We start from the raw sequence: 27,154 nt of genomic DNA on the forward strand, positions 1-27,154 counted from the left end.
AAGGCAAAGGGCCAAACATCGACTGTGCCCTGGCACTTCGACTTTGATTTCACTGTGCCCACACGATCACAACGGTCCAACATCCTCTTCACCTCTTCGAGATTGTACATTCTTCCTGCATCTCGTAGCTAGCCATTGCACTCCTACGTGGAGACATCTTTTATTCCCTCAGTTAACGTCGCGCTTTTGGGTTAGTCTTCGCGCTCCTGACAGCGGCGTGCACGGGGTCTGCCAGGCCTTCTGTCAAACGTCAACAAACCCACAACCTCGTCCATGCTCTGACAATCCACGGCCTCATCTCCTCGTCACAGCCAGCTTGCCTTTCCAAAGGATCCCAAATCCATTGAGTCTTGCTCAGATCGGCTGCGTTTCCACGTGTGGTACGTTTACCGCCACTTGAATTCCCTGGAATTTCGACTGCAAGGTTTTCATAACTAATGGAATGAATCACAGATAATTCCGACGACGCCTCCTACTGATATCATCTAATCTCGTGAATATCTATCCCATCCTGCTTCTTCTCGACCATTTCCATTTCCTTTTGTCCCTTTTAACGCGTCTCTTCAACCACTGACGGTGGACCACCATGCCTCCGGTAAGCCATGATGTCTTCCCTATTATTGTCCTCCCCTACTTCGACCATGTCCTCATTGACTGTCCTTCAGACACGGAGTCTTCGGCCACGTGCCACTACCACGAATGAGAATGATGAAAATGGCCCGACGACGCGTCTAACGAGGGCCAAGGCCGCGGCTCTCACCGCATCTGACGCGGCCACGAAAAAGCCTCTCCAAAGCAAGAAAGCGTCGTCCAACACGATCTCCAATGGCGCTCAGAGGAGGCGTGCAGCCCTTGGCGATGTCAGCAACGTTGCTAAAACAGAGACGGTCGACGCCAAAGATGGGAAGAAACCAGCTGCCACCAAAGTCGGTCTGACGTCCAAGGCTACTGCCCAGGCGGGTGGCGTCCAGAAGCTCACCCGGACCAACTCTTCGCGAGCCGCATTGGGAATCAAGGACAATAATAGCAAGAAATCAGAGAAACCAGCAGCTGAGGTCAAATCCGGGAACGGTTCGGGCACCATTGGTAGCGCGATGAAGCGATCCTCCAGCCAGAAGTCGATCAAGGAGGAAACGTTCCACAACGAAGAACCACCTCGCAAGAAAGTTGATATCGAAAAGAAGACCACGACGCAAAAACAAGAAGAAGAAGAAGAGACTGTCGAAGAAGAAGCAGTCGCAGAGCCCACAAATAGCAACAAGCCGCTTCCCGATGATGCGGTCCCCGACCTGGATGCAGAGGATATTGATGACCCACTCATGGCTGCCGAGTACGTTGTCGATATCTTTGATTATCTTAGGCAACTGGAGTTGGAGACGCTACCTAACCCAGATTACATTGACCACCAACCCGAGCTCGAGTGGAAAATGCGTGGCATTCTGGTCGATTGGCTCATCGAGGTTCACACGCGGTTTCGTCTCCTTCCCGAGACGCTCTTCCTGGCTGTCAACATCATCGACCGTTTCCTCTCTGCTGAGGTCGTTGCTCTGGACCGGCTACAGCTTGTTGGAGTCACTGCTATGTTTATTGCATCCAAGTACGAGGAGGTCCTCTCCCCTCACGTGGTTAATTTCAGCCACGTCGCCGACGATACTTTTTCAGACAAGGAAATCCTGGATGCGGAACGACACGTTCTTGCTACCCTAGACTACAATATGAGCTTTCCTAATCCGATGAACTTCCTCCGTCGGATTTCCAAGGCCGACAACTATGACATCCAGACGCGTACTCTAGGCAAATACCTGATGGAGATCAGCCTGTTGGATCATCGGTTTATGGTATACCGCCAGAGCCACGTGGCCGCAGCTGCCATGTATTTGGCACGTCTGATCTTGGAGCGGGGCCCTTGGGTAAGTCTCATCGTGGATCATTAGCTGACTGGATCTTTAACTTGAACTGACATCGGTACAGGACGCCACTCTCACACATTATTCTGGCTATACGGAGGAGGAGATCGACCCGGTCTTCCGATTGATGATCGACTACCTCCACCGCCCTGTCGCCCACGAAGCATTCTTCAAAAAATATGCAAGCAAGAAGTTCCTCAAAGGTGAGATTCATCATGTGACCGCCACTGTTCTTCTATACTTTCCTCGCTGACTTTCTTCCAGCTTCTATTGTTACTCGACAGTGGGCAAAGAAGTACCATTCCTTGTACATCAAGAGTGCACTTAACGAAAGCTATAATCAGGTCTCCAGCCGATAGAATATAAGCCATGTCTTCTTGATCTTCGAGAGGTCATTCCAACCAGTGGATGCCACTTAACTTGGGCCGGGCCTACGGGCCTGGTCGGCGCTATACGAATCGGGTTGACTTCATTTACGTCTGCGGGCATTTCTCTGTTCATTCGGGTGCTGGTGAATGGGGCCTATTGCATTTTACGACGGCATAGTAGTATTTCGTCTTGTTGTTCCTTTTTTTTCTCTCTTCTCTCACTGGCATTTGGGTCTAGTTCTTCTGGTGTCGGCGCTCACGTGTTTCTCTGCTTCCTTTATCCTCTTGTTACCTTCCCCGGTTTATTGGCTTCGAGGAATTCGTTGTCTTTACCATTCTGATTTTATCTTCTTGCCCTTGTCCGTATTTGCAGGCGTCGGATATTTCAGGGTCGGGAATATACTATTTTCTGTTGCTTTTGTCTTCGCTTTGATGCCTTCCTACCTGCTGGGATTATAGGGCTCGATCACCACTTGCGCAGCTGTTTCCCCTTTTGCTTTCTTTCGATTCGTTGTCACGAACATTTTGCTACGCAAGACCTCGCAAGTGGAGGATGTGCTATACGCTTACACCTCAAGGGAGGGTATACATAACACAACAGGGACGAACGAGGGAATGTGTCAGGTACCACCCACGCATTCACTCCGGATGACAAAAAAAAAGCGCGGACAAAGTGAATGCGGTCTAGAGACATGTCTAATTAGTACTGATCGAGGAGTCGAGAGTTGTGCGTCGGAGCGATTTTGGCTGGTTGGAGCTTAATTGGAATGTTTGTTTTTTGTCTCTGTTGCACTGATTACCTTTTTGTTTTAATCGGAGTTTGTAAATAGTGGCTTTTGGGAAATGGAGCTTATTCATCAATAATTTCATTCACTTGTATACTCTCGACATTGGGGATGGTGATGTAGGATTATTCCCAATGACCTCGGCTGAGGGATGAATAGCGAATTAGCGCAGTTGCGGATAGCCGACATCGACATCGACGTCTCAGTCGTGTATCCTCAATCAACAGATCATCCCGAACCTCACGTTGTCAAATCCATTGCATTGTATCGTTGAATGAATTAATTCCCTTTGTCTTATAATATGTCTTTATTCAGCAAGCGCTAGAAATCGATAAGATTGATCACGCTGATCCATTAACAAAGAGAAAGCATTTGCAATCACAGGTAATGTACATACACGCATATCATCTATTGTCTTACGATCAATTTCTTGCGCAGAAACATATAAGAAGAGAGAGGGCGAACAAGAAAAAGAAATTAGGAAGACGAGAAAAAAAAGCCGTTCGTTTAAGAGGCGCTCCTCCGAAAGCCAGCTAAAATACTTACTTAACTATGTACATATCTAGATACATACATACCTTGCCACAACCATGGCCAGAAATCGTACTGGGCGGGAATTTCATTCCTCGAAATCTGCACCACCACCATCATCATCATCATTAGTGAAAAAGGCTTCGCTTCCTCGTCTTCCTCCTTCTTGTCCTTCCTGTCCTTTTTGTGCCATTGCTTCAGCCTACCCGCCTGTTCGACCAGGATCATCACCATCATCAACAAGGTCAATACAGCCAGAAGCAGAAGCAGGCGCAAGTCCAGGTTCAAGTTCAAGACCACAGACCCACCTCATCCTTTCGACCAAACATGTCCTCGCCTTTCTGGACATAATGCCCCTGACGAAAGGCCACGTGCTTCTCGTCACGAGGGGTCATTGGGAGAAGTTGGGGGATGTGGGTGTTAAGGTTGGAGAGGAGGTACGTTAGCTGACAAAACAAGAACAGTATATATATGGACATGTTGGCCAGTGTATACAGTACAATATCAGTGGAGGGCTTTGTTTGATACCACATTTGCTGACTACTGTCTAGCTAGGGAAATGGCTACCAGTGCTCTCTCGGGTCGTCACAAGGACTGTCCTTGGGAAGAATCAGTATGGAGAGGAGGAGGAGGCACACTGGAATGTAGTCCAGAATAACGGTGAGTCCACCTTCAGTATAAAAAAAATGCTTTTTTTAATTCCACCAGAACTCCATTTCTTCTTCCTCCTTTGTCTTAACACCCCATCTCATCACGCAATCCTGAATAGGCACGCGAGCCGCCCAGGTCATCCCCCATATCCACTTCCATATCATCCCCAGACCTCCATCACAGTCCAGTAGTACTGTTGCTACGAGGTCCCCTAGCTGGACGATGTTCGGTCGAGGACAGAGGGAAGAGCTGGACGATGAGGAAGGGGAGGAGCTCGCGCGGGCTATGCGAGAGGAGCTAGCTAGAGAGGTGAAGCGTGTCAGGGAGGAGGAGGGGGTAGACCTTGACCTTGATCTTGACGACGACCATGATGGTAATGATCGTGGTATGAATGGGACGGCAAGAAAAGGAAGAGGGATTGGGAAGTTGTAGTAAGAGTACATGTACAGTACAGTACCTCTTGCAGATTTTATTATGTACTACTACAGTACATCTTCATGAGATATACCTAGGTAGACATTTCACTTTTAATAACGTTGACCTCAAGTGTCAAACCCCCCTTTTTTAATTCTTCTTTTGGTAGTGATAATTTTCTCTTATTCGTCGTCATCAATCATTATCGTTATTTCCCCTCTTGTTGTCCTTGTCCTTCTTCTTGACTTGACGCCGACGGTCCACCATGCTCTGTCAGTTTCAATGAGTTCAACTCGGAGGGTAGAGATTCCCCTTCACCTTTCCCCTCCCCTATGCCTGTTTGCGTTGCCGTTCCCGTTCCCGTTCCCGTTCCCGTGTCGCGATGCCGGTTTGGCTTGGACTTTTTACCCTCAAAGTACTAAATAGTAACAGTATTAGGTTAGTACGTGGTTAACAGTTAGAAGGAAAATATGACGTTCCCTGAAAAATGGGAAAAAATGAGAGAGAAAGAGAGAGAGAGAGAGAAAGAAAAGAGTTTGTAGCTTGCATAAAAGTAAATGAATCATACCTTTCTCCTGAACGCATTCAAGTCGTCGGCTGTCACTCCGTTGGGATTGTCCGTCTTCTGCCGTTGTCTCGTCGTAGATGAGACTTTCCCCTCAGGCAGTCTCTCGTAGGTTAGGAGGCGTCGAGACCCTACATCAAAATATCAAAAGTGAGTCTTACAGCGCAAGGAACAGGGGAGAGGGAAAGAAGACAGCTTACAGTTGCCGAACGATTGCACGCTGACGCTGATTACTTCCAAGGATGGATGAGTTGGAATCTCCAGCTCTATATCCTCGTCATTGGAGGTGGGCATCCACATGGATAGCCGTCCTCCTTCGACCAGAGTGCGAGCGGCAAAGTCCAAGATATCTCTCAGCATCGCTTCGAAGCCATACGGTTTCTTGGGAGGCACGTAACCGGGGCGACTGCAATAATTAGAGCATTAGCCAAGGTATAGAAATTAATTAAAAAAAAATTGCAACTTACTAATGAGCTGGCACTCCATCGATGATAACCTCTTCCCTACCCCGCCCATCTCGAGTCCCCAGTACCTTCAATCCTTCCCGAACACCATAAGGAGGATCGCAGATGATTCCGTCCAGAAACGGGACGTTTCGAAGAGGAGTATTGGTCAAATCAGATGTGAAGGTGTCCAGAAACATGCTCTCGAGGCCATATTGTTGGAGATTCGACACCAGCCCTATGGGCTTCCCTTTGCCAATCTCTCCCTTTCCCCGAAAGCTGCGCCCATCGATGTCCGAACCCAGCGTCATAGCCCCAAAATGTGCAGCGGCCACTAAGAAGCTTCCTGTGCCGACGAAGGGGTCAAAAAAGACCTTGCCCGGCGCAGCCAGGGCCATGTTGGCCGTGATCAGGCTCAATTCCGCGTCCATCGAGGTCGTGCTGATGTACCGCCGTTTCTTGAGATCATACCGGTTCACCATCTCACGGCTTCCATGCGCTACCCACCGCCCAAAGTAGATCTTCTTGGGCTCCTGTGGTTCGGTCGGCGGGTGGGGAGTCACCGACGTCTCAGGCGACGTAATGGCCTCGACATCCCAGAGGAACTCCTCGAAGACGCAAAAGTCCTCGTCGGGGTCCTTCATCCGGATGGGACCCTGGAAATCCAGGTACGCGAATGACTGGATGATGTCCCTTTTCTCCTGAAGGCTCCGCTTCCAGGCGAAGGAATCAACTGTGAAACGGAAAGACACATCCTTGTATGCTTCCCACCGGTGTTCAGTCCGCCTGCGGACGTCGGCGTGGAGTTCTTCATAATTTGCACCTTGGCCCCAGAGTTCATATATGTCTCTGGCTAGGATGCTGCGAGCGATGAGAGTACGCGCCGCAGCCTCATCTTGCAATCTGACAATGCAAAATGGTGACTATATACATATGTTAACCCTGGTAGGACTAGCGAGAGGAAGAAATCATAAACCCAAAAAAGAAAAGTCAATTCAAACCATACAGAACCAGACAAGGGAGAAAACTGGGCTATCGTAACCAGAGACGCAAAAGGGGAAAAAAAGGAAAAGAAAGAAGAGACAGAAAGTGTGCTAGGTACGTACATATTTATTGTAGAAAAGAAACTCGACATCGATTCCCGCCAGCGTCGCGAGCGCCTCGATCTCCGGCCTTCGGAAGGTCTCGTGTACCTGTGCAAAGCGGATCAGATATTCCATTGTGATTCTGAAGGCCGCGGCATCTGGCGCTTGGTTTTCCCAGACGTCAGTATTCCTCAATCAAAATTCAGTTGGGTTGGTATGGGGTATGGGTTTGTTTTCTCTGTGGGAGGAAGTCGGAGTTTTTTGTCGCGGAAAGAATAAGGTATATTTCTTCCACGTTCGGTGGTACGCTTCACGGGCTGCGGGAAGACGATGATCAGGGCAATTTCTCAACGACCGTCTTCTTAACATTGTCGCCATATATGAGTCTCACATGAACCCAGGAAAGTACGAAATCCTTTATTCATACCAATCAATGACAAAGCGATATTATATTGCATACTCGAGGGTGATCTATCAACAGCTTGATACATGTCTATTATTTCCCTCATACCGCAACAGAATTACCGACCGCAATACCTATCATCTCCTATCATGACAAGCCGTATCCCATACGCCATCCCATAGAAATGAGACAATGACCAATCTCCAAACGCCACGCTATGCATCTTTTACAACCTTGAAGGTGTATCGGGACTCGTATCCCTCTTCTTTAATAACTTCGACCTTTTCATCACTGGGTATCATTTCATGTTTCAATTCCCATCCGGCTCTACGACAGAGCTCCGAGACGACCACATCGCAGTCTCCCAGCATATCGATGTCGAAATCAATGTGCGAGACGGGCTAACAGACGTCAGCGCACTTCTCAATAATAGATACGCAGCAATAAACTTACAGTGCGAGAAATATAAATTTGAGGTACAGTTCTTGGTAAGATACCAGGCACGTCCGCAACAGGTGCCACTTTGAGCGACGTCCCGATCACAATGACCAGGTCTGCGATTTCCCGATCATGGTGAATCAAGCGACGTCCAAATTCGTCAGGCAGATCCTCTCCGAAGAAGGTAATATCGGGCTGTTTGTCATGATTAGTAAAGAAAGTTCCATCTTCAACAAAGGCTTGTACCAACCTTCATGACACCAGGGGTTGGGATCTCATAGTCGTCCTCATTGGAACTCTCCTCCTCACCGTTCTTACGACTTTTTTGCAGGCCGTTAGAGCTGCGTTTCCGCTTCATGCCTTGAGGCATTGATGCAATCTCCTCTTTGCAACGTTTACATTCAGGCACTTTGCCCTTTCTGATAGTGTCAAAAATGGTATCCCCCGGCACTTTGAATTTGCACTTGGTGCAGGTAGCTGTTGCAAAGGAGCCATGACACTGGACGATTTTCTCGGGCAGGACGCCTGCATTGGCCTCGATGTTATCAATATTTTGGGTATAGTTAGTTAGTAGTTTCCCCTTATCCTGCAATAAACGGATGAAAGCATGGGTAGGAGAGAATTTCTTCTCCGTTGGGAGAATATCCTTTGCGACGGAAAAGAAGATGCTCGGGTCTTCACGGAAGAGGTGGATATCAAAGACTTCCTGAGGATCACTCAGACCCAAATGTTCCAGTCTAGAATACAACCCGGTGTCCTTAGATCGAAAATCAGGTATTCCAAGACTGGTAGAGATCTGAAGAAAAGAAACCCAATTAGCACACGAATGTTCCGTGCCTGAAGACGGGATCTCTGGTCGTGTCGCTGCACATACCCCAGCGCCAGTAATGACAATAATGTTCTTCGATTTCTTAAGCAGTTCAACAGCGTCCTCGATTGTATTATACTCAGGAAGCTTCTGACGTTTTGAATACTCCCGTGAAATCGCAAGAGCAAGGAGAGGGTGATACGCCTCGTCAGGCGCGTCCTCAAGGAAAGGGGGAGGTACGATGCCAAAAGCAGTACAGAGCTTCTTCGCCGTGATGGTGCCCCGACCGATTGTTTCCTCTACAAAGGCTGCCTTGCCAATCTCATGCAAGCGCTTTCGATAAGCGGCAGCTTCTTGAGGAGTGCACGCATTAGGCACTAGACGATGTCAACAACTGGGATAAGCTGATAATGGGGGTGGGGAAGGTGCGCGTACCTAAGGGAAGCTGCTCGTCGCGCACGAAATGCAAGGCCTCTTCATAGAGAGAATCAGCCTCCCACTCGTCTCCGGAGCTCTCACTGCTCTCAGCCTCATCTTGGGAGGGTGGAACTTCATCCCCTGGTGGTTCTTCGGGATTCACAGTCGCCTCCTGATCTCCGGAGTCGTTGTCGACCACGTTGAGTTCCACCAGCGGCTTCTTCAGCGAGCTCTCCATTTCTCGCGCTGGCGCTAAGTCCATGCTGAAAGAAAGACAAGGACACTCTTCAGCGCCCCTGAAGCCAGCAGCAGCTCACATTGGCGTCAGTCGCGACTTCCCGATTGAGAACGCGCGAGTGCAGCCTGTCCCCGAGCACGGGTCTTCGGTTAATCCGTTACCCGCTTGCGCCAATCGCCATTGGAGGAGGGCAAAAAGTATAGAAGTTGTGGCAACATCGTGAGGATTAAGTATGATATCAATCAGCTCAGCCTACAGAAATGAGTGTCTTACAGGAGCGCTTTTAAAGGAATAATACACATGCGATTCTTTATTGGTATCATAATAACTCCACATCTCAATAGGTTCCCAAGGCAAAATCATGTACATATGTAACGTATGTAACTTTTCATGAGTCTTTCATTTCATGATCCTCGTCCTCGTCCTCATTATCAGAAACAACTTCGATTTCATCTTCCCACTCGTCATCGTCGCCTACACCCGGACCGTCGTCTTCTGAATTGCTGTCGTCCTCCATGTCGCCGAGTTCATTGTTTAGCTCCTGTATCAGTTCAATTGCGTGGTCTCTGAGCCTTTCATCCTCGTATTCGATCTTTGCGTAGAGCTTCAGGCTTTGCTTCAGCCATTCGCGGCTGGCGATCATGGCCTCGTGCCGCTTGTCACTAGATGGTTGCCCAGAATCTGCAGATGCCGTTGGCTGTTCCTTTTCCTTCTCCGCCAGTAGATAGAGACACCATCCACCAAGATACCACGCTTCAACACTCTCGTCGTCCTCGAGAATCAGACGTTCCAGCACCTCAAGTGCCTCGTTCTCCATTTGTACCTCCATCAAAAGTCGCGAGAGACTTATTCGAGAAGGGAAATCTGGAACGTTGGGATCCTCGGGAGGTAAGCCTTTCCAAAGTTCCAGACTTCTGGAGAGCGCCGCTCGTGCGTCATCTGGGCGCAATTGGGATATTCTGACAGAGGCGAGGGTTTGTAGACACTCGGGAGAATTGGGAGCAATAAGGAGAGCTTCCGTGACAAGAGTCTCGCATCTACTTTCGGCATCCTCTTCCCATCTGGCCGTCGTGTTAGTGAGTCCTTGTGCCAATTGTCAACTTAAGTAACTCACGAAAGATCCGTCATGTAGATTTCCACCACTCCACAAAGAGCATGCGCCAATTTCTTCCTTTTCTCCTCGACTAGCGCAACATCTTCAGGGCGGTTGCTTTGCTCCAAAGACTGAATGATGCGTCTCAGAGCGGCGACACCCTTTTCAAACCACCTGACGCTATCATGCCCTCCTTGTTCGCTCAACTGTGCCAGCCATAGAAACTTCTCTGCGCCTCCCCCTTCAGATTCAGGTATTGTGCCTTCTGGATCGAGTTCCACCGCGCGCAAGAAGTTCTGTCGTGCGGCATCTATTTCGCCTAGCTCAACATAAATCTCAGCGATCAAAGTAGTCGCAGATAGAGCCTTTGGTGAATTCGCTGGGGCAAGCTCGAGGACGCGCTCAGCCAAGGGAAGAGCGGCATCAGCTTGCCCCGTTTGAAGGAGGATAGTCGCTTTTTCGAGGAGCTCCGACGCGTTCTCGGTCATTTTTCGTTTCGAGATGACGCCGCCGACACCGTTAAGAACAGACTTTTCGCGCTTGGATGATTTCTTCTTGTGCGATTTTGTTTTGCCCATTATATGTGTCCCAATATTAGTTGAAAAGGATAAATTCGAGTTTAAAGTTTATTTCAATCAAAATTCAGAGTATTCATGGCTCGAGCCTGAAATTGAAATTGAGATTGTGCAATTTCATCTGCACTGATGATTCCAATTTTTGGAACATTTTCGACCGATGTTTGCGGTGTTTGCATGCGGGACAGCGCTTTCTGCCTTGCGAACAAACCAAGCATTACAGTTGATGTCACATCAAAATTCTGTTAATAAAGGGACTGGGTCCTTGTTCATATCAAAAAAGTTTCGGATTTTAATCCTACTCCAAGAGGAGTATTTTTCAGTTCTACTGTGGAACATTGATCACTTTCTCTCGCTTGGCCCCTCCATTCTGCGGGCGGGGACGTGAAGCATGGGTCGCGAGGAACAAATCGAGGAACGCGAGGTCCTCAATTCTATTTTCCCAGATGAGATAGCAGGTTCGCTTTATTTTTGGACTGTTTGATTGATTTCCTTGTTGGCGACTCATCTGCTGACCGCTGTGATTGATTGATTCTTAGACATATCCGACACGGCCTACCGGATATCGATAAAACTCGATGTGCAAGATCAGCATGGGGACGACGTGGAAGGACCGACTTTGATTTTACAAGTCTCCTACCCTGAAGCATACCCGGATGTGGCCCCGAATCTTGAAATTTCGGCTCCTCCCAATGCTCCTAAACATCCCCATCTTGATATCCAGGAGGATCGTGCCTATCTCCTAGAAGCGCTACAACCTAGCATTGAGGAGAACATTGGTATGGCTATGGTATTCACACTCGTCAGTACTCTCAAGGAGACTGCAGAAAATCTGATATCAGAACGGGTGGCTGCCGCGGAGGCGGAGCGGGAAAGGGAGATCCTCAAGGCCGAGGAGGAAGAAAACCGTAAATTTCAAGGAACTCTAGTGACTCGAGAGACTTTCCTCGAATGGAGAGAAAGATTCATGAAGGAAATGGAAGAGGAGGAGCAGCGAAAACGGGAGGAGAAAGAAGCAGAGGAGAAAAAGAAAAAGCCTTCCGCACGCGAAGAGCCGAGGCTCACTGGGAAACAGTTGTGGGAGAGAGGATTGGCAGGAAAGGGCGATTATGATGAAGAGGGAGATGAGGATATTCCTTCAGCAGCTGTGGATAAGTTGAAGATAGCGGCATAATTGGTAATCGCAGTCTTATAGAGGAAATACTGAGTCATGACCTTGCACCTTGCCAATAAATTCGGTTCCTACGTTTGACCATTAGGTTTATGAGAGAATGCACATTTCAGGCTCAATGTAATACTTGTGAGCTCTATTCGTTATTCCAGATGATTTCTAAGACAGAAAACAGGAGGAGAGTTGGACCTGTTGGTGACCACCCAATCCATACTCGTGGCCTCTCTCTCGGTCCCTTCCCCATGATAGATGACCTCCCGGCAGGCAGAAATGCTCATCATTTCATTTCACCCTCCAGCAGAATCTGGGACCAGGAGCCTAGTCGGGTAGGCTACGCTGGGAGCTCGGCCCCTCATACCTGCTGGTCCTGGGTTCTTGAATGGAGAGAAGGCGATGGTTGGAGGAGGGTGATAATTGTCAGAATCTCCCAACGCCGCCGAGTGACCTGACTTGTAAAACCGTGCCCGTAAAAAGTATGGGCAGGGTTTTGTAGCCCTAGTACTCGATAGGAGGTGAGGATGTGACATCTCTGACTTTGCAGCAGCAAGTAGACATTTTTTTCTCCATCGCCGTTTCATCGAAAATCATGTTCCATGATTTTCGGCATTCGCGGAGGGTCCTTTGTTGATGTTCTTTTTATCAGAAGATGATTCGGTGTCCGCATCGGTAGCTTCTTTTTGCCGTTGTTCTTGTTCAGCCATTCGCTTCTTTCTCTCTGCTTCCTCCTCTTCAGCCAGCTTTTTCTCAGCAAGAACGATATTCCACATGGCCTCCGCAAGCTCTTTGTTTTTCCTATCGCTTTCGGAAATTTTTGTGACGACATCTCGAATAGATTCCTTGACTGCATCTGCCCATGACGGCGATTCCTTGTTTAATGAAGGTGATTCCTCGTCTACCACCAACCTGTCCCAATAGTCTTCGTCCTTCGCAAATAGTAGTTCTATCTCCAGCCTGTCGCGACGTTCAATCCATTTCCATCTTCTATCAAGCTTGTTCCTGATGACTCTGCTTAGGTTCTGGGGTTGCGGCTTCTTTATACGCAGGAAAGGAATACCGCGGGCGTTCACAAGAACAGGCACTCGTCGTCGGCCGGAGACCACAGGTCTGGGACGAGAAAGGATCGGTTCAGCGTTTGGATGCCGGAGAGCTGTTGCGTCTTGCTGCCGTCTTGATTCCGCTTTCTTTTGTTCTGTCTTAGAAAGCGGCTTTAGCGGTCGGGCCTCTGCCAGCGCTCGTTGCTCGGAGCTGTTCTTGAGCCTGATAGCTTTGGAGTTTTCAAGAAGAGCAGAGAGATGGTCAATGTCTTTTTGATTCCCTTGCGAGGCAGAATGCAGCAGGTCTAAGGCCTTTTCTTTGCCTGTCAGTTTCTGGTATACACGGGTCTCAGTGTACACTGTATACCTCGTAGCCAGCTTTAAGAGCATTGACAGTCTGAGAAGGACTTTGAAGAGTCCTATACCGGCGAAATTTCTTTCGCACAAGGTGATTTATTGTCCCAGAGTTGGGAATAGTTGGAGGCAACCTGGCACATTGTCGGAGAAGAGCTCGATAAAGGGAAAGACCTTGAGATGACAATCAGAAGTTAGCCTTGACCTCGGGGAATTGCTCCAAGTTGCTTACATGCAAAGCGATGAATGCCAGAGAGTTTAGGAACTACCACCCTATGCATTTGAATGGAATAGGAGGCCCAGGCTGATGCCTCTCGGAAGTGCACGTTATTCACGAGGGAGCTTCTCCGTAGCTCTGTCGAAAGTGTTGCAATTTGAAGATTATTATCATCACGTGATCTTATCGTGTTGTGGGGATTATATACTGTAGGTCCAAAAAAAAAAGGGATGATGATCCCCGCCAGATCGGGCGGATGTTCTTCTTCATTTTGTTTTTCAGATTAAGACCTACAGCTAAAGATCATGGTTCAAAAAACGAAGCTCGCTTATCTTTCCGGAAATGCATAGACAGTACATGGTCTAAACAACAAAAAGGAGCAAACCAAACACCCCAGGCCGTGATACTCCAGTAATTCATCATCTGAGCTGCATATCAAACGGAAGGGTTCAGAAGGTCGAGCCTTCCGGTGGTTGTGGAAGTTTCTTGTGTTGCGGCAATGCCATGTACCTAGAGAGTCAGAGCTTAGACGAGAATGCAACTAGAGAAGAAGCAGGCACAATACCTTCGAAGTTCAAGCAGGATAGTCTCCATAGTGTATTCTCTCTTCCATTGTGCAAGGCAGGGCAGCTTTGTTGGGTCGACCTAACAGAGACTCAGCACCCATTTCCTTTTCGAATACCTGCATCTTGTGGACCATACCTTTCCAGTTCGCGGGTCAACGCATGGGAGGTTTATTTTAGACACAAATTGTATAGTCGGAGGGTTATCTGGGTAGTCGTCTCCGCAGTGGATGTTCACACTGTATATCCGATTCTCGTGCACACTCTAATCCATTCATAAGTCACACCCGTTGCGTAGGGCGGAAGAATATATATATTCAAAGGTAGATACATACATGAGGAGGTCCAAGGATGGTGCCATTCCAGTTGGTCATCATTAAATCGTCGCCATCAGCAAGACCGTATGAGCATGCCTCTTATAAGCACGAAATGCCATGTCAGTCATCAGCATCTCCCGCAACGAAGATTGGTCGTATACTAACCCGCTCCTTGACCTTTCTCCCCCTTCTCCAGCTCCTCCAAAAGCCTAAAATTCCGTGGGACCTTGGCAGTCATTCTGAATAAACCAGATGAGCGGCTGGGTATGTGTTCCCCGTTCTTGGGAGGAAGGTCCTGGTTGTTATTGTAGACTGAAGAGGGGCAGCAAGTCCGCAGCGCACTTATCCCACTTGGCGGCTTCTTTTGTCTGACGATGGCGGAGATTAGGCCGCGTGGGACTGCACACGTGACAATTCCGGCCTCACCGCCGAGATCCCAGGACCAATCATCAATCTCCGCGCTCTGTGTATGACACGGTGACACATGCCCGCAATCAGGCAGTAAGGCATCGAATGTCTACCTCATTGGCGTTAGAATCGCTTCGCAGGGATCCTCCGCAATGGTGGCTTGGCATGGCCGGAGAGGACACGCCAAACGGTTCAGGTACGCCATTGAACACAACTAAGGCTTGTAAGTCAGCTCATTTGGGATATCTTTATGCAAGTCTTCAGAGAAGTTCTAATGCATGGTCCTGAAGATCCCATTATGACCCCTAAGAGTACAGCATTCGACAGCACGTTTTGTCGCTTGAAATAAGCCATTATTGGATCATATGATCAACATCGGCCTGCTGCGCGCCAAGCACGGAGATATCCCCCAGGCCTGAAACTACTCCAGTAGTCTGAGCGATGTTCTTATTGTCTACGTGATTTGACATGTCCTCCCAGATCTTGCAGACAGAGCTCGCAAACTTGATCCAGGAGTCGAAGCGAAAGTACTCTGACTTGCGAAATGTCTGACCGCTAAGTGGCCTAGTCAGAAGTAGGGAAGTATTGCATGTCGGAACTGACCATAGATTGTAGGCTGCCGAGCAATCGCTCAATGACTTGAAAGCATTGCCGTCTACATCCGAGGCACAAGTAGCAGCTGGTTTGTTTTCTTCCCTTTCTTTTTTATTTTCGATTGATCTACTAAAACACAATAAGACTTAATACGACGCCCAAACTTTGCCAACCCATTTGTCCTAGCATGTCATACTCGCCATGCGAAACTTGCAGCCATCGGTGTTGTCTGTTTGCAGAGGCTCGTATCATCTCGAGCACTGCCACCTGAGCGACTTAACGATGCTCTTGGTGGACTGCGGGACACCACAAGTCTGAGTATGTGGACTCGACAGTCTTGTAATGGGGTCTGTTCGATGTTGACAAATGCTCAGGCCAAGATGTTCAGCTCAAGATTCTTCAAACATTACCCGCTCTTCTGCATAATTATCCAGAAGACTTGAGTGGAGAGCTCCTTGCAAACACATTGGAAATATGTGCGACAGTGCAAGCTACAAAGATTGTCGCGGTTGCTAATACAGCAGCTGCTACGTTGCAGCAGTTGGTGGTCTCGGCATTTGAGAAGGTCTCAGTCGAAGATGGTCAGTCTATAGTGAAAGGCTATTACAATGGTTATCCGTTGACTTTTGCTCTAGGGAAACCGCAAGGTTCTGTACCGAGTCAAACCGTGACGGTTGACGGCCAGCAAATCGACATCGGGCTCGCAGCATATGATGCTCTCCGGGTGAGAATACCTACCTAGTCTCTGGTGCCTCTCCCAGCTAACTTGGCATTTAGATTCTGGATGACCTCTGCCGGCTTGTCGAAGGGGACAAGCTGGAGTTTCTCCAAATCAAAAGTCTCTCGCCAGTATTTGTTTTGGAGCTCATTGAAAGCATCTTAGTGAACAGCAGCCAGCTGTTTCACAGCCATTCGGAACTGATGCAGGTCTTGCGAAATCGACTGATGCCTTTGACAGTGAGATATCTATCAGAGAGACACAGCTTTCCTCAGACGCTCCGAGTTGCTCGCATCCTTCTCATTCTTCTTCGAAATTATATGACTCTCTTGGTAGCAGAATGTGAAATGGCACTGGGTCTTTTGATCCACTTACTTGAACCAGATGCTGCTGCTCCCTGGAAGAGAGTGCTCTGCATGGAAGTTTTTCGCGGCCTGCATGCAGAACCTGGCCTTATGAGACTGATATACTCTCTTTTCGATGATGTGAAGGGACGCAAGGATATTGTAAAGGATCACATGGCGTCCTTGGTACGCCTAGCTTCAGAGAAGCCTTCGTTGATAGGGGTCAGCCATCAATCAACTGTTCCATCTAGCGTCTCGCATGCAAGAACAAATACCGAAGACCAAATTACGTTAGAAGCTGGCGGTGTTGCAGGCGTCATCGGCGCTGCTGTGAATTCTGCAGATGACAATGTGACCGGGATTAGTGGCCAGTGGAGCACTGTCCGGACTCCTTATCTTGAGCTCCTTGACAAGTCAGACGCTCCACCTCCTCCAGAAACGTACATCTACAGTCTCGTTCTCAATTGCATTAGTGCTTTGTCCGAGGGCCTCGCCAAGTTCATACTCCCCTTGACTGTATCAGACACCAAAAGCAAGCGGAAACACCGTCTTGGGGCGCCTGGTCGAGAATCCCCCTCTGGTGGAAGTTTTCGGGAATTGCAAAGGACAGATTCCTGGAAAAGTACTGCCTCTTCTGATTCCAAGAGGCAGACCGTGCCGCTCAATCCCCTGGATCTGGAAGATCATCCTCAACTAGCTGGGATCAAGGCTTGCGCCGGAATTATCGAATCGTGCTGGCCGGCTATCCTGGCAACTTGCTCCACATTCCTTTATGCAGCATTGGATGCTGATTTCTATCACAATCTGGTCCGATCCTTCCAAAAGTTGACTCATGTGGCCGGCCTCCTCAGGCAGTCGACGGCGCGAGACGCATTTCTTACAACCTTGGGCAAAGCCTCAATGCCAATAGATGGTGTCAATATCGGACCTCAGCGTCGCGCGAACACGGCCGGATCTGAAGTCCAACATTCTGATGCTCCGGACATCACAACCCAAGGAACCGAGCCGTCTGTTGGCTCTCAGGTTTCTACAGAGACCCCAAAAGTTTCCTTCGACAGCGTTCGTGCAACTCTCAGTACTAGGAATCTCTTATGCCTCCGTGCTCTTTTGAATCTTGGCATTGCTTTAGGACCAACCTTGGATCAGCCTGCTTGGTCTATCATCCTTGAAACGCTCCAGAATGCGGACCTCGTGATCAGCGTATCCGCTGTCGTGGCATCCAAGCAGAGCGCCAATGTGACCAGCAATGCGGAGAATAATGTGCTCGGTGGATCTGATGTTCCAAGAGCCAACCTCGGTGCTGAGATTGTTGCGGTGCAAACAGCTGCCTCGAAAATGTTCGAAAGCACTGCAGAGTACCCTAGCAGTTCATTTGAAGCTATCTTGGGAGCGCTCTTGAATCTTTCAAGCAGTTCCGAACACAATGCCCCGGAGACAGCGTCGGGCACGCTTTCTCCGGTGCTCTCCCCACAAACTTCTCGGCGTATGGGGCGAGTTCACCAGAACACACGCAGCATTTCATTGGCCGTTGGAAAATCCAGAATACAAGATGATGAGTTGAACTTCGTTCTGGAGAAAACGAATGAGTTAGCCAGGTCGAATCTCGACCGGTTCTCTGCTGTAAACACGGGCGAAGACGGCGCCTGGAATATTTTAACTACTAGCCTCATTTCCATCATGATTAGCGGCGAGGCTAGTCCAAGCCTCCGTTTAAAGGCTAGCAGAGTGCTTAACGATATAGTATTCCATACTATGAAGCAGGGAAATCTGGGGAATGAGCTAGCACGCAACCAGATACAGCTCAGGAATCTTCAGACATTGAAGTCGCAGATTACCTCTCTCTATGAGTTGCGACCGCGAAGTTCCTCTACGGCTGATATCGATGTTCACGAGCAGGCCCTCGATACGCTGAAGACTATTCTGGAGCAGTACGGCGAGTCATTCACTGCTGGCTGGGATTTTGTCTTCAACTTGGTATCCAGCGTGTTTGAAGAGCAGCTTCCCAAAAGCGAAGACGAAAGGCTGGCTATAGAGTCACGACCAAAGTCCCGTAGATTACCAGCGAAGTCTCCGCGACTGGTCCGGGCAGCTTATAACTCCCTCCAGCTGATTGCATCCGATTTTCTTCCCCTCCTTCCACCTGCATGTCTTTTGGACCTAGTGAACTCCTTTTCCAACTTTGCATCGCAGAGTCAAGACTTCAACATCTCGCTCACAACGACGACGTTTTTCTGGAATGTGTCCGACTTTCTTCAAGGCCAGGTGGGCAAATTCTCCATCGAAGACACGATCGACACTTCTGTAAGCGAGGAAACACTTTCGAAACTTGCCGAAGATGCGGATACTCGCGTTTCTCGTGGCTCTCTATGGCTGTTGCTGTTGTTACGGATTGTGGACCTTACAACAGATGGTCGCTCAGAAATTCGAAACAGCGCCATCCGGACCCTTTTGCGAATCTTAGATGCATACGGCCAACAGCTTTCTCCTAGAGCATGGCATCTGTGTTTAAATAGAGTGCTTTTCGCAATGATCGACGACGTGCAAGCGAGAGTTCTCGATTTGACGGCGACCAACAAACCTAGGGAGTCTGACGAAGCGAAGGCATGGGTTGAAACAGCAGTGGTCATGATTAAAGGATGTTCTGACTTGATGGCGAACTTCTTCGATTCCATCGTGCAAGACGACAGGTTTGACGAATCATGGAAACGATTACTTCAGCATTTCCATGTCGTTGTCCAGCTCAGCATCTACGAGTTTACTGAGGCAGCATTTTCCAGTCTGTGCGACATTCTTGCGCGAGTGCAAACATCGAGCACTCTTAGCAAAGAGGCTGTCCGGTCGGCGTGGTGGCTATGGGCCAATGGTCATCCTGCTCTCCATGAGGATTCTTTGGATACGGATAATCCCAATCAAGATGCCCTGCTGGCGTATTTGCGTTCATTTCAACAGATTTATCGACTGTCCAAAGAGGAGCTAACGGAGGAGCAAATTGAACAAATTCTGCGACACATCAGGGCGGCAATTTGGAATTCGGTGTCCTCACGATACTCCGTCGACATCGATCACCAATCTGCTCTCCAGGAATTGGTCACTCACTGCATCAAGGCGATCTGTTTAGATATGGAGAGTTCTCAACCTGCCATCATTTTATGTCTTGCTGATTTCGCCGATGCCGCATTGTCTCAATGGGCAGCTGATAGGGATAGGAGCCGACCAACATATGTCGCATTTTCAAAGAGTTCCATAGACATGCTAAGTTGGTACATTGCCGACTTTGGTATCAAGAAGGACATCTTCAGCAATGGTTCTCTGACTACGGCATTGGAGCACCTTGCCAATCCCATCCTCCAGAAATATGAGTGGCGTGGAAAGGATCGTGAACCTGTCCTTTGGCGCAAGGCGACGACAGCAGCCTTGGACATACTCCGTTTTGCAGTGCCCTACGTGGAAAGTCGATACGACGGATCCCACCAGCCGGAGGTTTCGCGATTTTGGCGTTGCGTCGTGGATATCACACGGGGCATCGTGTCTGCCAGGGGCTATGCTGAACTGGGAATCCCCATGTCAACGATCCTCTCTGACGAGAGTTTTGACGTTGCAGCGTTCAGCCGACTCATCTCCCTCATCATTCCGTCTCTCGGATCTTCCAACATTCCAGACCGGCTGCGTCGAGACTTTGCCTGCGCGCTCTTCCAGTCGTCGCTCATCTATCCTCCGCAGAGGACCGACGTGCCAATCGAAGCACTTGAAGAGGAGCCACTTCGAGATCTGTACAAGGTCCGTCGTGGTCGCACCTACGATCCTTCCCCGACCGCAAGGTCACGGATCGCCTATGTACTCATCGACACGATGTTTGATCTCGCGACTGCGACTGCGACCGGCTCAACAACGTCCAAGCAGCAGCAGCAGGGTGACGATGAAGGAGGTCATGGTAGCGATACCAAACAGTCATCATCCACAGATCCGTCGGCCTCCTCACGCATTTCCCTCGCGCGGTCCATCTCCCCCTACCTGATCCTCCGCGCTTCAGTCCCTCTGAAAGCCTACATCGCCGACCAGCCCCTCCGAGGGCTGATGCCACAGCCCACATCCGCCCGCAAAGAACTTTTACATCTTCTCCACCGCATGATCGAGTTGAAGAGCGAGCCCGCCGCCATCCCAGACGCACCAGCTTTTGCCGCTGCCGCGACAGCTGCAGCAGCAGGCGATATTTCTCCTCCGAAAGGGAACCGCCGTCTTCGCCTCCGTCTCCGCTACCGCAAACATCTCGGCTGGGTGTACCCGCTTGTCGTCAAGGCTGTCGGTGTAGCGGGCAAGGAGAAAGGAAAGGAAGAAGATGGGCGAGTCCTGGAAGCGCTGGTTAAGATCTTGCATGAGGTTGGGGATTGTTCTGGGATTGAAGAAGACGACGACGAGGATGTAGAAGAGTGATTGCTTCGTATGTAAGAGGCAGGATGTGTGACAGAGAGAGATGGAGACCCCGATATCTATGGCGCTGGCCCTCTTTTATTTTGGGCGCAGTCTTCTCAGTTACTTTTTTTTCTTCACTCGTGTTCCAACCTCACCATACATATTGCTGCATCTTGCTTTTCGTTTTTTTTCCCTTCCCTTGATAGATCGGTTACCCAATACGATACGGATAAATTAAAATAAATTTCTATCCAATTCACGTACTGAAGTAAAACATAGGAAAGAGAAAAAGAAAATGCGGAAATTTCGGTAAATACTATATTTGAGAAAAAAAAATCACTAAGGTTGGAAAAAAAAATATAAAACTCTGGCATATAGAGATCCGATTCGTAAGGTATAATAACACTGCAGCCCGACAATAACCAGAAAACAGAACAAGACGTTTCATGACCGACTGACTCCTATGTACGGATGTGGGGAAGCTTTTTCTGAGGAAGGAGGAGAAGACGTGATAATTGATTTGATGGAATAGAATAGTAATAGGTATGAACAAAGAAAAAAAAAAGTCGTCGTGCCACGCATCCAACCCTTTATGAAAGGGGAAATCAAACGAAGGAACTTTCATTAGTAGGACGTCTTCGAACCCGCCTGCCTATACAGGACCAGCAGCCACGGCTTGCTGAGGATTCTTGCTAGGCCCCACTGTGCCTTGCTGCTGCTGCTGGATCTGTTGTTGCTGGATTTGCTGCTGTTGGGCAACCTGAGGCGTTGGGGGAAGTTCAGGGGCCTGGCGATAGAGGACAATCTCAGATTGCTTGAAATAGCGACGGGCGTCTAAAACGGATGGATCCATGTTAGCAATCCTTTGCTTTGATACCCGTGCAGATGCGCATAGTTCACACAGCGCAGGATTCAAACGACGAAAAATAATAAAACAAAGGAATATTGCATAAGGAGCAAAGCTGGAGCTTGGCAGGTGCCGGGGAGACGGGAGGATAGGTTAGCGTGGGGGGCAAATGCACGGGGTATGTAACGCCCGTGTTTCTTTACCGTATCGTCACGTTTCAAAAGCCGTCGGCTATTGAAAATGGGCAGAATACAATTGCCGGGCCGGTATACCGGTAACCCGACTGCTAGGGCACCCGTGCGTCGCAGAAACAAAAGATACGGCATCTTTGAAGGGCAGATAAAAATAACGCGCTAAAAAGGGAAAGAAAATGAAAACAGCGCTCACCTTCATCGATCAGGACTAGACTCAGGTAGTATCGTGTCGAGTACTTTTTGTTCACATCGCGGAAAGTCGGAGTCAGATCGAATCCACCGAGAAACAACCGAATAGGAATCGTTTCACCTGTTGACATTAGAGGAAAATCACAGAAATGACCGCAGGACAGTGAACTTACCTCGCGAAGGAGAACCGTCCATAATCTGTTCATGTTAATATCACATTCACACAGCTCCTCGGAGGCACAATCTGTCCACTTACCTCAAATCTCACCAATGTTTCACTTTCATTATACTGGTTGGGCGCCGCGCCTGTCGTTTCCCGTCGGATGATGGACAGCTCCATGTGCTTGATCTTCAGCCGCACCAGGAGGAAATATATTCGACCGACAATGACGTCCTTGAGGTGGTATTTCGATTTCGAATACTCGAATTCAATGTGCAAGCAGTCCTCGATTCCGACATCCATCTTGATCGGGCTGTTGGTCTCGGGCGGCATGCGGTACGAATAAACCCAAATGTCCTTCTCCCGGATGACGTCCGCCATGCGCCGCGAGACCGTGACCCGCACGAAGTATCGCAGCTTCACGTTGATGCCATTGTAGGACTCGTACTGTTTCTCGACGTTCTTAAAATTGAAAGGGAAAGTCTGCGGGTGCTGCAGTTCCCCAGGAGCCGCGAGTTCCTGCACGAGGGAGAGGAATTCGTAGTGATTACCGCGATCGAAGAACATTTCTGTGGATGCATCGTCAGTAAATAAGAGATTAGAAGTCCCATAGATGTATCGAACGAAACCAAAAAGACCGCAATTTGAGAATGTCACAGAATGCGAAGCTGAGCGAAAACAAATGGGCTGTGATGCTAAGGCTGCTCGCAAGTGATCGTACCAATCGATCCGATGAATTGCACCTTGATCCCAGTGTGCTCTAACCGCTTCCCATCCTTGGGTCGAACTGTCACCGCACCCTTGACCGACTCTCCATCCATGTAAAGAGGACATTTTTCTCGACGGCCCTTGTCGAGCTTGACATCGACGGTCTGCCGCTCATCGCTATCTTCCAGGACGATGTCGATGTCGACGGGCGTGGAGAAGAAGAACGGAGCCATCGTACATCAAAAAGAAAAAGGGTAATCGAAGTCAACTGGTCTCGTTTCTGTCTTCGTATCTCATTCAAATCCACTCAGCATGCAAGAATGGCCATGTCGCGGCAGGAAGTTCTGTTGCTTGGCTTGTGATTGATTGATTGACTGCCTGGAACCGCGCTGAGGGAGTATCACCGTGGCGTGTTACGTAATCATACTAGCTTCCCCGCCGCAGCAAATCAACGCTAGAGTCCATACAGTACAGACAGCATACATCTTAATCCAGAGGTTTATGTTGCGACCACATCCTCTTCATAAGCTATAGGCATTTGACACTATATTGGCTTTGACCAGTATGAGGGACAAACAATCTCGCCTGGGATTATTGGATGCGATGAAAAGATGAGGAAAGAGTGTACGGAGTAGTATCTGCGTAACCATAATCGACTATATCAACCACGCACGTCAACAACACACAATGACTGTGCAATATTTATCAACTGAAATTTGCTAACTGCATGTCAACTTTTAGCTCCATGGGCGAAGCATGTATATACTCCGTAGGCTCTGTCCTCCATACACACTATTTACTATCGACGCCAGGGTGGAGTTTAAAGAAGCTTAAACTTCTTCTTAGTGTGCCTCGCTGCCGAGTAATAAACTACTGGCATATTGGATTGTACCGTTCTGAGTATCTTTGGAGGTACTTTATTGATCTCCTCACATGGCAGATCTGTGCGAACTCATTGACCAGGACAGAATGCGTTTGATACTGAACTAAGACCTGTCATGAACCAGGCTGCTCTTATTGTACTACTATAACTGTTCTTATTTGGCAAGAGCTATCTGAGGCACAAACCAAAGCTCAATGCTGGTAGAGCTTCATGTGCTTGTCCCCTCTGACAACACAAAGAGGGAGAATGCTGATCGCCCTGGCCTCATCATGATTGAAATGTCAATCCTCCGTAATCGTTAGGGTGGAGGATTTTAGTCTGCCGGGGACCCCTCCGCCTCCGCCTCGACCTGTCTTTCCTTTGTTGCCGTAAAAGGTGTGACGGCCCGGTTCGAGCTCCTCCGAGCCTCCTCCGAGCATATGTGAAGTCAATTGCCGACTTTCGTCATGATGATTTGCCACACGTGAGGTGCTAAAGCGGAAGGCACACGACCAGTTCCGAATCAATGGAACGCTCTATCGGCCACCTACTATTGATCCATCCGTTTGATAGAAGATGTCCGTTATTGTTCAGTGAGTCGCCATTCATCATGATTGTAATTAATAATCATTGATTCTGACTTTGCCTGAGCGTGTTGGCTCAGGAGTCAGAGGTCTCGTCCTTAAGCACGGACTATTCTTCGGACTGCTCGGGTCATTGTTATCCCACACAGCCACCCATGAATTCCCCACACTCTTCTGACTGATCATAAGCCCCTGCTGCAGATACCCTTGCCCTGTGACTCTGTGAGCAGTCACTGCAGACAACCAATCCAACGTCTCTTGTCTGAGTCTCTCTTGTTATTACAGATCACTTCCTTTCCCCGCAAAGTCGCACCGTTGCTTCCTCCTGATCCCACTGGCTGTACCGAGTAAGGATTACGGAGTATGCAGTGCCAACGCTGGGGTAATTTGGGCGCGACTTGCGCGTCCTGGAGGTGATTCGATTTCACTTTCGATGCTGTTCTGAATCTTGAGGCCTGACGGTATTTCCTTCCCCCGACAAAGGCTAGCGTGGGGGACGGCGGAGGTCCTGTAACACGGTAATAGCGTATTGACCACGGTAAGGCGCTGTATTGAGACCGTCCCCCGGGACTCATCCCCGACGGCTCCAGAGCCTCTGGATGGCTGGTTCCTTGCCAAATGACGTCAGGCCACAGAACGGGGCTGTAACGGCATGACGCCCATTCGCTTCCATGCAACGACCTGGCAGTCGAAATCCAAATTTCTGTCAGGGTCGCCAGGACCAAGATCCACTAGCAGAACATGAGAATGTGTCATGGTCCGACTCATGGATTGACAACTTGACTAATTATTTAGGGTCAGGATCTCTGCCGGGACCGTCAATGTTAAATACCCCGCGCCCTCTATCCTTTTGAATCCAGCAGGAGCAGCTTCAACTTACAAGTTTACCAAGGACTGTTCTCGACTTCCTTTCGGTCTACGGGCGGATGTATGTACTGTACGGAATACAGTACTACATCCTGCCGAAGATCTGAAGGTACCGACCGGTCTATGCGCCTCGTGTTAGTCTCCCCGCGCCGTTCACCCCCTTACCAAACCGTCGGGGAATCCGTCCCTGCGTCGCCCCCACTGGGCTTCAAGAACCATTGTTGCGGTACTCCGTACTGTGGGCCCAATAATTCCAGATTTCCAGCCTACGGGCAACACTTAAATACTAAATAACTGTGCCTGTCTTACCGCATTCCGTCCCTGTGGTTTTTTTCTGCTTCCCCTTTCTGCGTGTATAAAGGAAGAGAGCTCTGTATGCGTGGTTAACCGGCTTCCTTGCTCGTCCTCCTTTACAGTCTCAGTCTGATTGGAAAACCAGCCGGGCGATATATACTTCCCGTGAACCACTATATCTATCCACGTCCTCTTTGTTTTTACCATACCGCAAACAACGAAAAGGGTCAGCAACCGGTGATTCTACACGTCATCCCGGCGTCGGAACCACAGACGAGTATTTATTAGAGTTTGATCACCCATATCCTTCATCGTCACGATGCTGTCGGCCAACGACCAACCCCCGACTGGGATGGACCCTGCCGTTGTCGGTCTCTCCCGTGTCCCTGCTGGCAAGGCAGCGTTCAAGGACCATATGGACTCCAGTTCACGAGAGGGAATGCGCCCAGAACAGTTGCAACACATTTGGATTATCACGGGGCCTGCGGGTTGTGGCAAGACCACTGTTGCAAAGGGCCTTGAGAAGGAGCTCGGGCTGCCCTTCCTCGAAGGCGATGATGTAAGTGTCACAGCATCTAACCCCGTATCCATCGCAAGTTGTATCAGGGAATTCAATTGGTGTCACTGCTGACCGGCCGCTTTTCCTTGCCATATAGTTCCATCCTCAGGCCAACAAGGATAAGATGAGCAACGGGATTCCCCTGACAGATGCGGATCGTTGGGACTGGCTCATTTCTCTTCGAGACGCAGCGACAGACATTCTGTCGCCGTCACCCGCCAACAATTTCAACCCTCCCTCTGGTGTCATCATGTCTTGTTCGGCATTGAAGCACAAGTATCGTGATGTCATGCGTGTTGCTGCGTATGATCACCCTTCCGTCCGTATTCACTTCATTTACCTGAAAGCCGATGAGTCGGTTCTCGTGCAGCGAGTCAGTGAACGCCAGAGCCATTATATGAAGAGCAGCATGGTTCACTCGCAGTTTGAGGCATTGGAGGACCCTACGCCGGAGCGCGATGTGCTCTCAGTCGATGTAGCAGCTCCTCCCGAGGAGGTGCAGAGGAGAGTTTCTGCGGCTGTGGCCGCCAAGCTTGCTGAGTACCAATGATTGCCGGCTTTTTTTTTTGCAATATTTATTTGTTGTTTGTTTTCCCGGGATTCTTGATTGCGAAGGACAGGCGTCTCGGAGACGGAAGCATTTGCATGGGCTGGATATGTCACGCGATCCTTCTTCTAACGTCTTCCATTGTTTCGTTGGTACCTGGCTTTGGAATGCATTCTGCTTAGGAGTGATGGGATAAACTGGGTTTGACAAAATAACGTCTTTTGGAACAATGTGTTTCTCTGTGATGTATGGCTGTCTACTCAGCGTCTAGTTATTATTATTTTGTTGTGTCGCTATCTCTGCATTATCATCATCACCGCATCATATGTACGTATTGACCAAGTGATATCTTTGCATCAATATAGATTATATGGATATCTTGATTTCATATCTACTAACTGGTCTCTTCTAAAAGAGAAAGAAAAAGCACAGCATCACAGACTGGGTCAAGAATATTATGCGTGGGCATCGCCATCCTTTTTTATAAGAGGT

The 27,154-nt window shown here is 49.0% G+C and overlaps 12 protein-coding genes across 12 annotated transcripts; 5 read left to right on the forward strand and 7 right to left on the reverse strand.

Moving 5' to 3' along the window:
- Window positions 1–586: 586 nt before the first annotated feature.
- On the forward strand, window positions 587–2,266 carry VTN77DRAFT_6702 (uncharacterized protein; the record flags this gene model as incomplete). Its single annotated transcript, XM_069423010.1, has 4 exons — window positions 587–595; window positions 666–1,910; window positions 1,972–2,110; window positions 2,172–2,266. 4 exons carry the CDS (start codon window positions 587–589, stop codon window positions 2,264–2,266), a joined length of 1,488 nt encoding a protein of 495 aa, XP_069275991.1.
- A 1,675-nt stretch (window positions 2,267–3,941) lies between these two features.
- VTN77DRAFT_6703 (uncharacterized protein) lies at window positions 3,942–4,674 on the forward strand (the record flags this gene model as incomplete). The annotated part of the gene is made up of 3 exons (XM_069423011.1): window positions 3,942–4,028; window positions 4,143–4,251; window positions 4,361–4,674. The coding sequence occupies 3 exons, from the start codon at window positions 3,942–3,944 to the stop codon at window positions 4,672–4,674; spliced, it is 510 nt and encodes a 169-aa protein (XP_069275992.1).
- Window positions 4,675–4,864: 190 nt separating this feature from the next.
- On the reverse strand, window positions 4,865–6,884 carry VTN77DRAFT_6704 (uncharacterized protein; the record flags this gene model as incomplete). The annotated part of the gene is made up of 5 exons (XM_069423012.1): window positions 4,865–5,074; window positions 5,225–5,352; window positions 5,422–5,627; window positions 5,689–6,587; window positions 6,771–6,884. The coding sequence occupies 5 exons, from the start codon at window positions 6,882–6,884 to the stop codon at window positions 4,865–4,867; spliced, it is 1,557 nt and encodes a 518-aa protein (XP_069275993.1).
- A 483-nt stretch (window positions 6,885–7,367) lies between these two features.
- On the reverse strand, window positions 7,368–9,077 carry VTN77DRAFT_6705 (uncharacterized protein; the record flags this gene model as incomplete). Its single annotated transcript, XM_069423013.1, has 5 exons — window positions 7,368–7,553; window positions 7,606–7,785; window positions 7,841–8,386; window positions 8,465–8,775; window positions 8,834–9,077. The coding sequence occupies 5 exons, from the start codon at window positions 9,075–9,077 to the stop codon at window positions 7,368–7,370; spliced, it is 1,467 nt and encodes a 488-aa protein (XP_069275994.1).
- A 364-nt stretch (window positions 9,078–9,441) lies between these two features.
- Window positions 9,442–10,724, reverse strand: VTN77DRAFT_6706 (uncharacterized protein; the record flags this gene model as incomplete). The annotated part of the gene is made up of 2 exons (XM_069423014.1): window positions 9,442–10,114; window positions 10,168–10,724. The coding sequence occupies 2 exons, from the start codon at window positions 10,722–10,724 to the stop codon at window positions 9,442–9,444; spliced, it is 1,230 nt and encodes a 409-aa protein (XP_069275995.1).
- A 388-nt stretch (window positions 10,725–11,112) lies between these two features.
- VTN77DRAFT_6707 (uncharacterized protein) lies at window positions 11,113–11,895 on the forward strand (the record flags this gene model as incomplete). Its single annotated transcript, XM_069423015.1, has 2 exons — window positions 11,113–11,179; window positions 11,261–11,895. The coding sequence occupies 2 exons, from the start codon at window positions 11,113–11,115 to the stop codon at window positions 11,893–11,895; spliced, it is 702 nt and encodes a 233-aa protein (XP_069275996.1).
- A 581-nt stretch (window positions 11,896–12,476) lies between these two features.
- VTN77DRAFT_6708 (uncharacterized protein) lies at window positions 12,477–13,561 on the reverse strand (the record flags this gene model as incomplete). Its single annotated transcript, XM_069423016.1, has 3 exons — window positions 12,477–13,238; window positions 13,294–13,454; window positions 13,513–13,561. 3 exons carry the CDS (start codon window positions 13,559–13,561, stop codon window positions 12,477–12,479), a joined length of 972 nt encoding a protein of 323 aa, XP_069275997.1.
- Window positions 13,562–13,946: 385 nt separating this feature from the next.
- Window positions 13,947–14,615, reverse strand: VTN77DRAFT_6709 (uncharacterized protein; the record flags this gene model as incomplete). The annotated part of the gene is made up of 5 exons (XM_069423017.1): window positions 13,947–14,007; window positions 14,063–14,142; window positions 14,200–14,325; window positions 14,396–14,475; window positions 14,543–14,615. The coding sequence occupies 5 exons, from the start codon at window positions 14,613–14,615 to the stop codon at window positions 13,947–13,949; spliced, it is 420 nt and encodes a 139-aa protein (XP_069275998.1).
- A 638-nt stretch (window positions 14,616–15,253) lies between these two features.
- On the forward strand, window positions 15,254–20,872 carry VTN77DRAFT_6710 (uncharacterized protein; the record flags this gene model as incomplete). Its single annotated transcript, XM_069423019.1, has 6 exons — window positions 15,254–15,331; window positions 15,401–15,467; window positions 15,524–15,697; window positions 15,754–15,960; window positions 16,015–16,103; window positions 16,157–20,872. The coding sequence occupies 6 exons, from the start codon at window positions 15,254–15,256 to the stop codon at window positions 20,870–20,872; spliced, it is 5,331 nt and encodes a 1,776-aa protein (XP_069275999.1).
- A 631-nt stretch (window positions 20,873–21,503) lies between these two features.
- VTN77DRAFT_6711 (uncharacterized protein) lies at window positions 21,504–23,182 on the reverse strand (the record flags this gene model as incomplete). The annotated part of the gene is made up of 5 exons (XM_069423020.1): window positions 21,504–21,685; window positions 22,086–22,202; window positions 22,255–22,279; window positions 22,338–22,810; window positions 22,963–23,182. 5 exons carry the CDS (start codon window positions 23,180–23,182, stop codon window positions 21,504–21,506), a joined length of 1,017 nt encoding a protein of 338 aa, XP_069276000.1.
- A 1,567-nt stretch (window positions 23,183–24,749) lies between these two features.
- On the reverse strand, window positions 24,750–25,481 carry VTN77DRAFT_6712 (uncharacterized protein; the record flags this gene model as incomplete). Its single annotated transcript, XM_069423021.1, has 3 exons — window positions 24,750–25,005; window positions 25,077–25,126; window positions 25,428–25,481. The coding sequence occupies 3 exons, from the start codon at window positions 25,479–25,481 to the stop codon at window positions 24,750–24,752; spliced, it is 360 nt and encodes a 119-aa protein (XP_069276001.1).
- A 394-nt stretch (window positions 25,482–25,875) lies between these two features.
- VTN77DRAFT_6713 (uncharacterized protein) lies at window positions 25,876–26,665 on the forward strand (the record flags this gene model as incomplete). The annotated part of the gene is made up of 2 exons (XM_069423022.1): window positions 25,876–26,115; window positions 26,213–26,665. 2 exons carry the CDS (start codon window positions 25,876–25,878, stop codon window positions 26,663–26,665), a joined length of 693 nt encoding a protein of 230 aa, XP_069276002.1.
- Window positions 26,666–27,154: the final 489 nt, after the last annotated feature.

This window comes from Rasamsonia byssochlamydoides (assembly GCF_041956645.1).
Source record: "Rasamsonia byssochlamydoides strain NRRL 3658 unplaced genomic scaffold VTN77scaffold_51, whole genome shotgun sequence".
Classification (NCBI taxonomy): Eukaryota; Fungi; Ascomycota; class Eurotiomycetes; order Eurotiales; family Trichocomaceae; genus Rasamsonia; species Rasamsonia byssochlamydoides.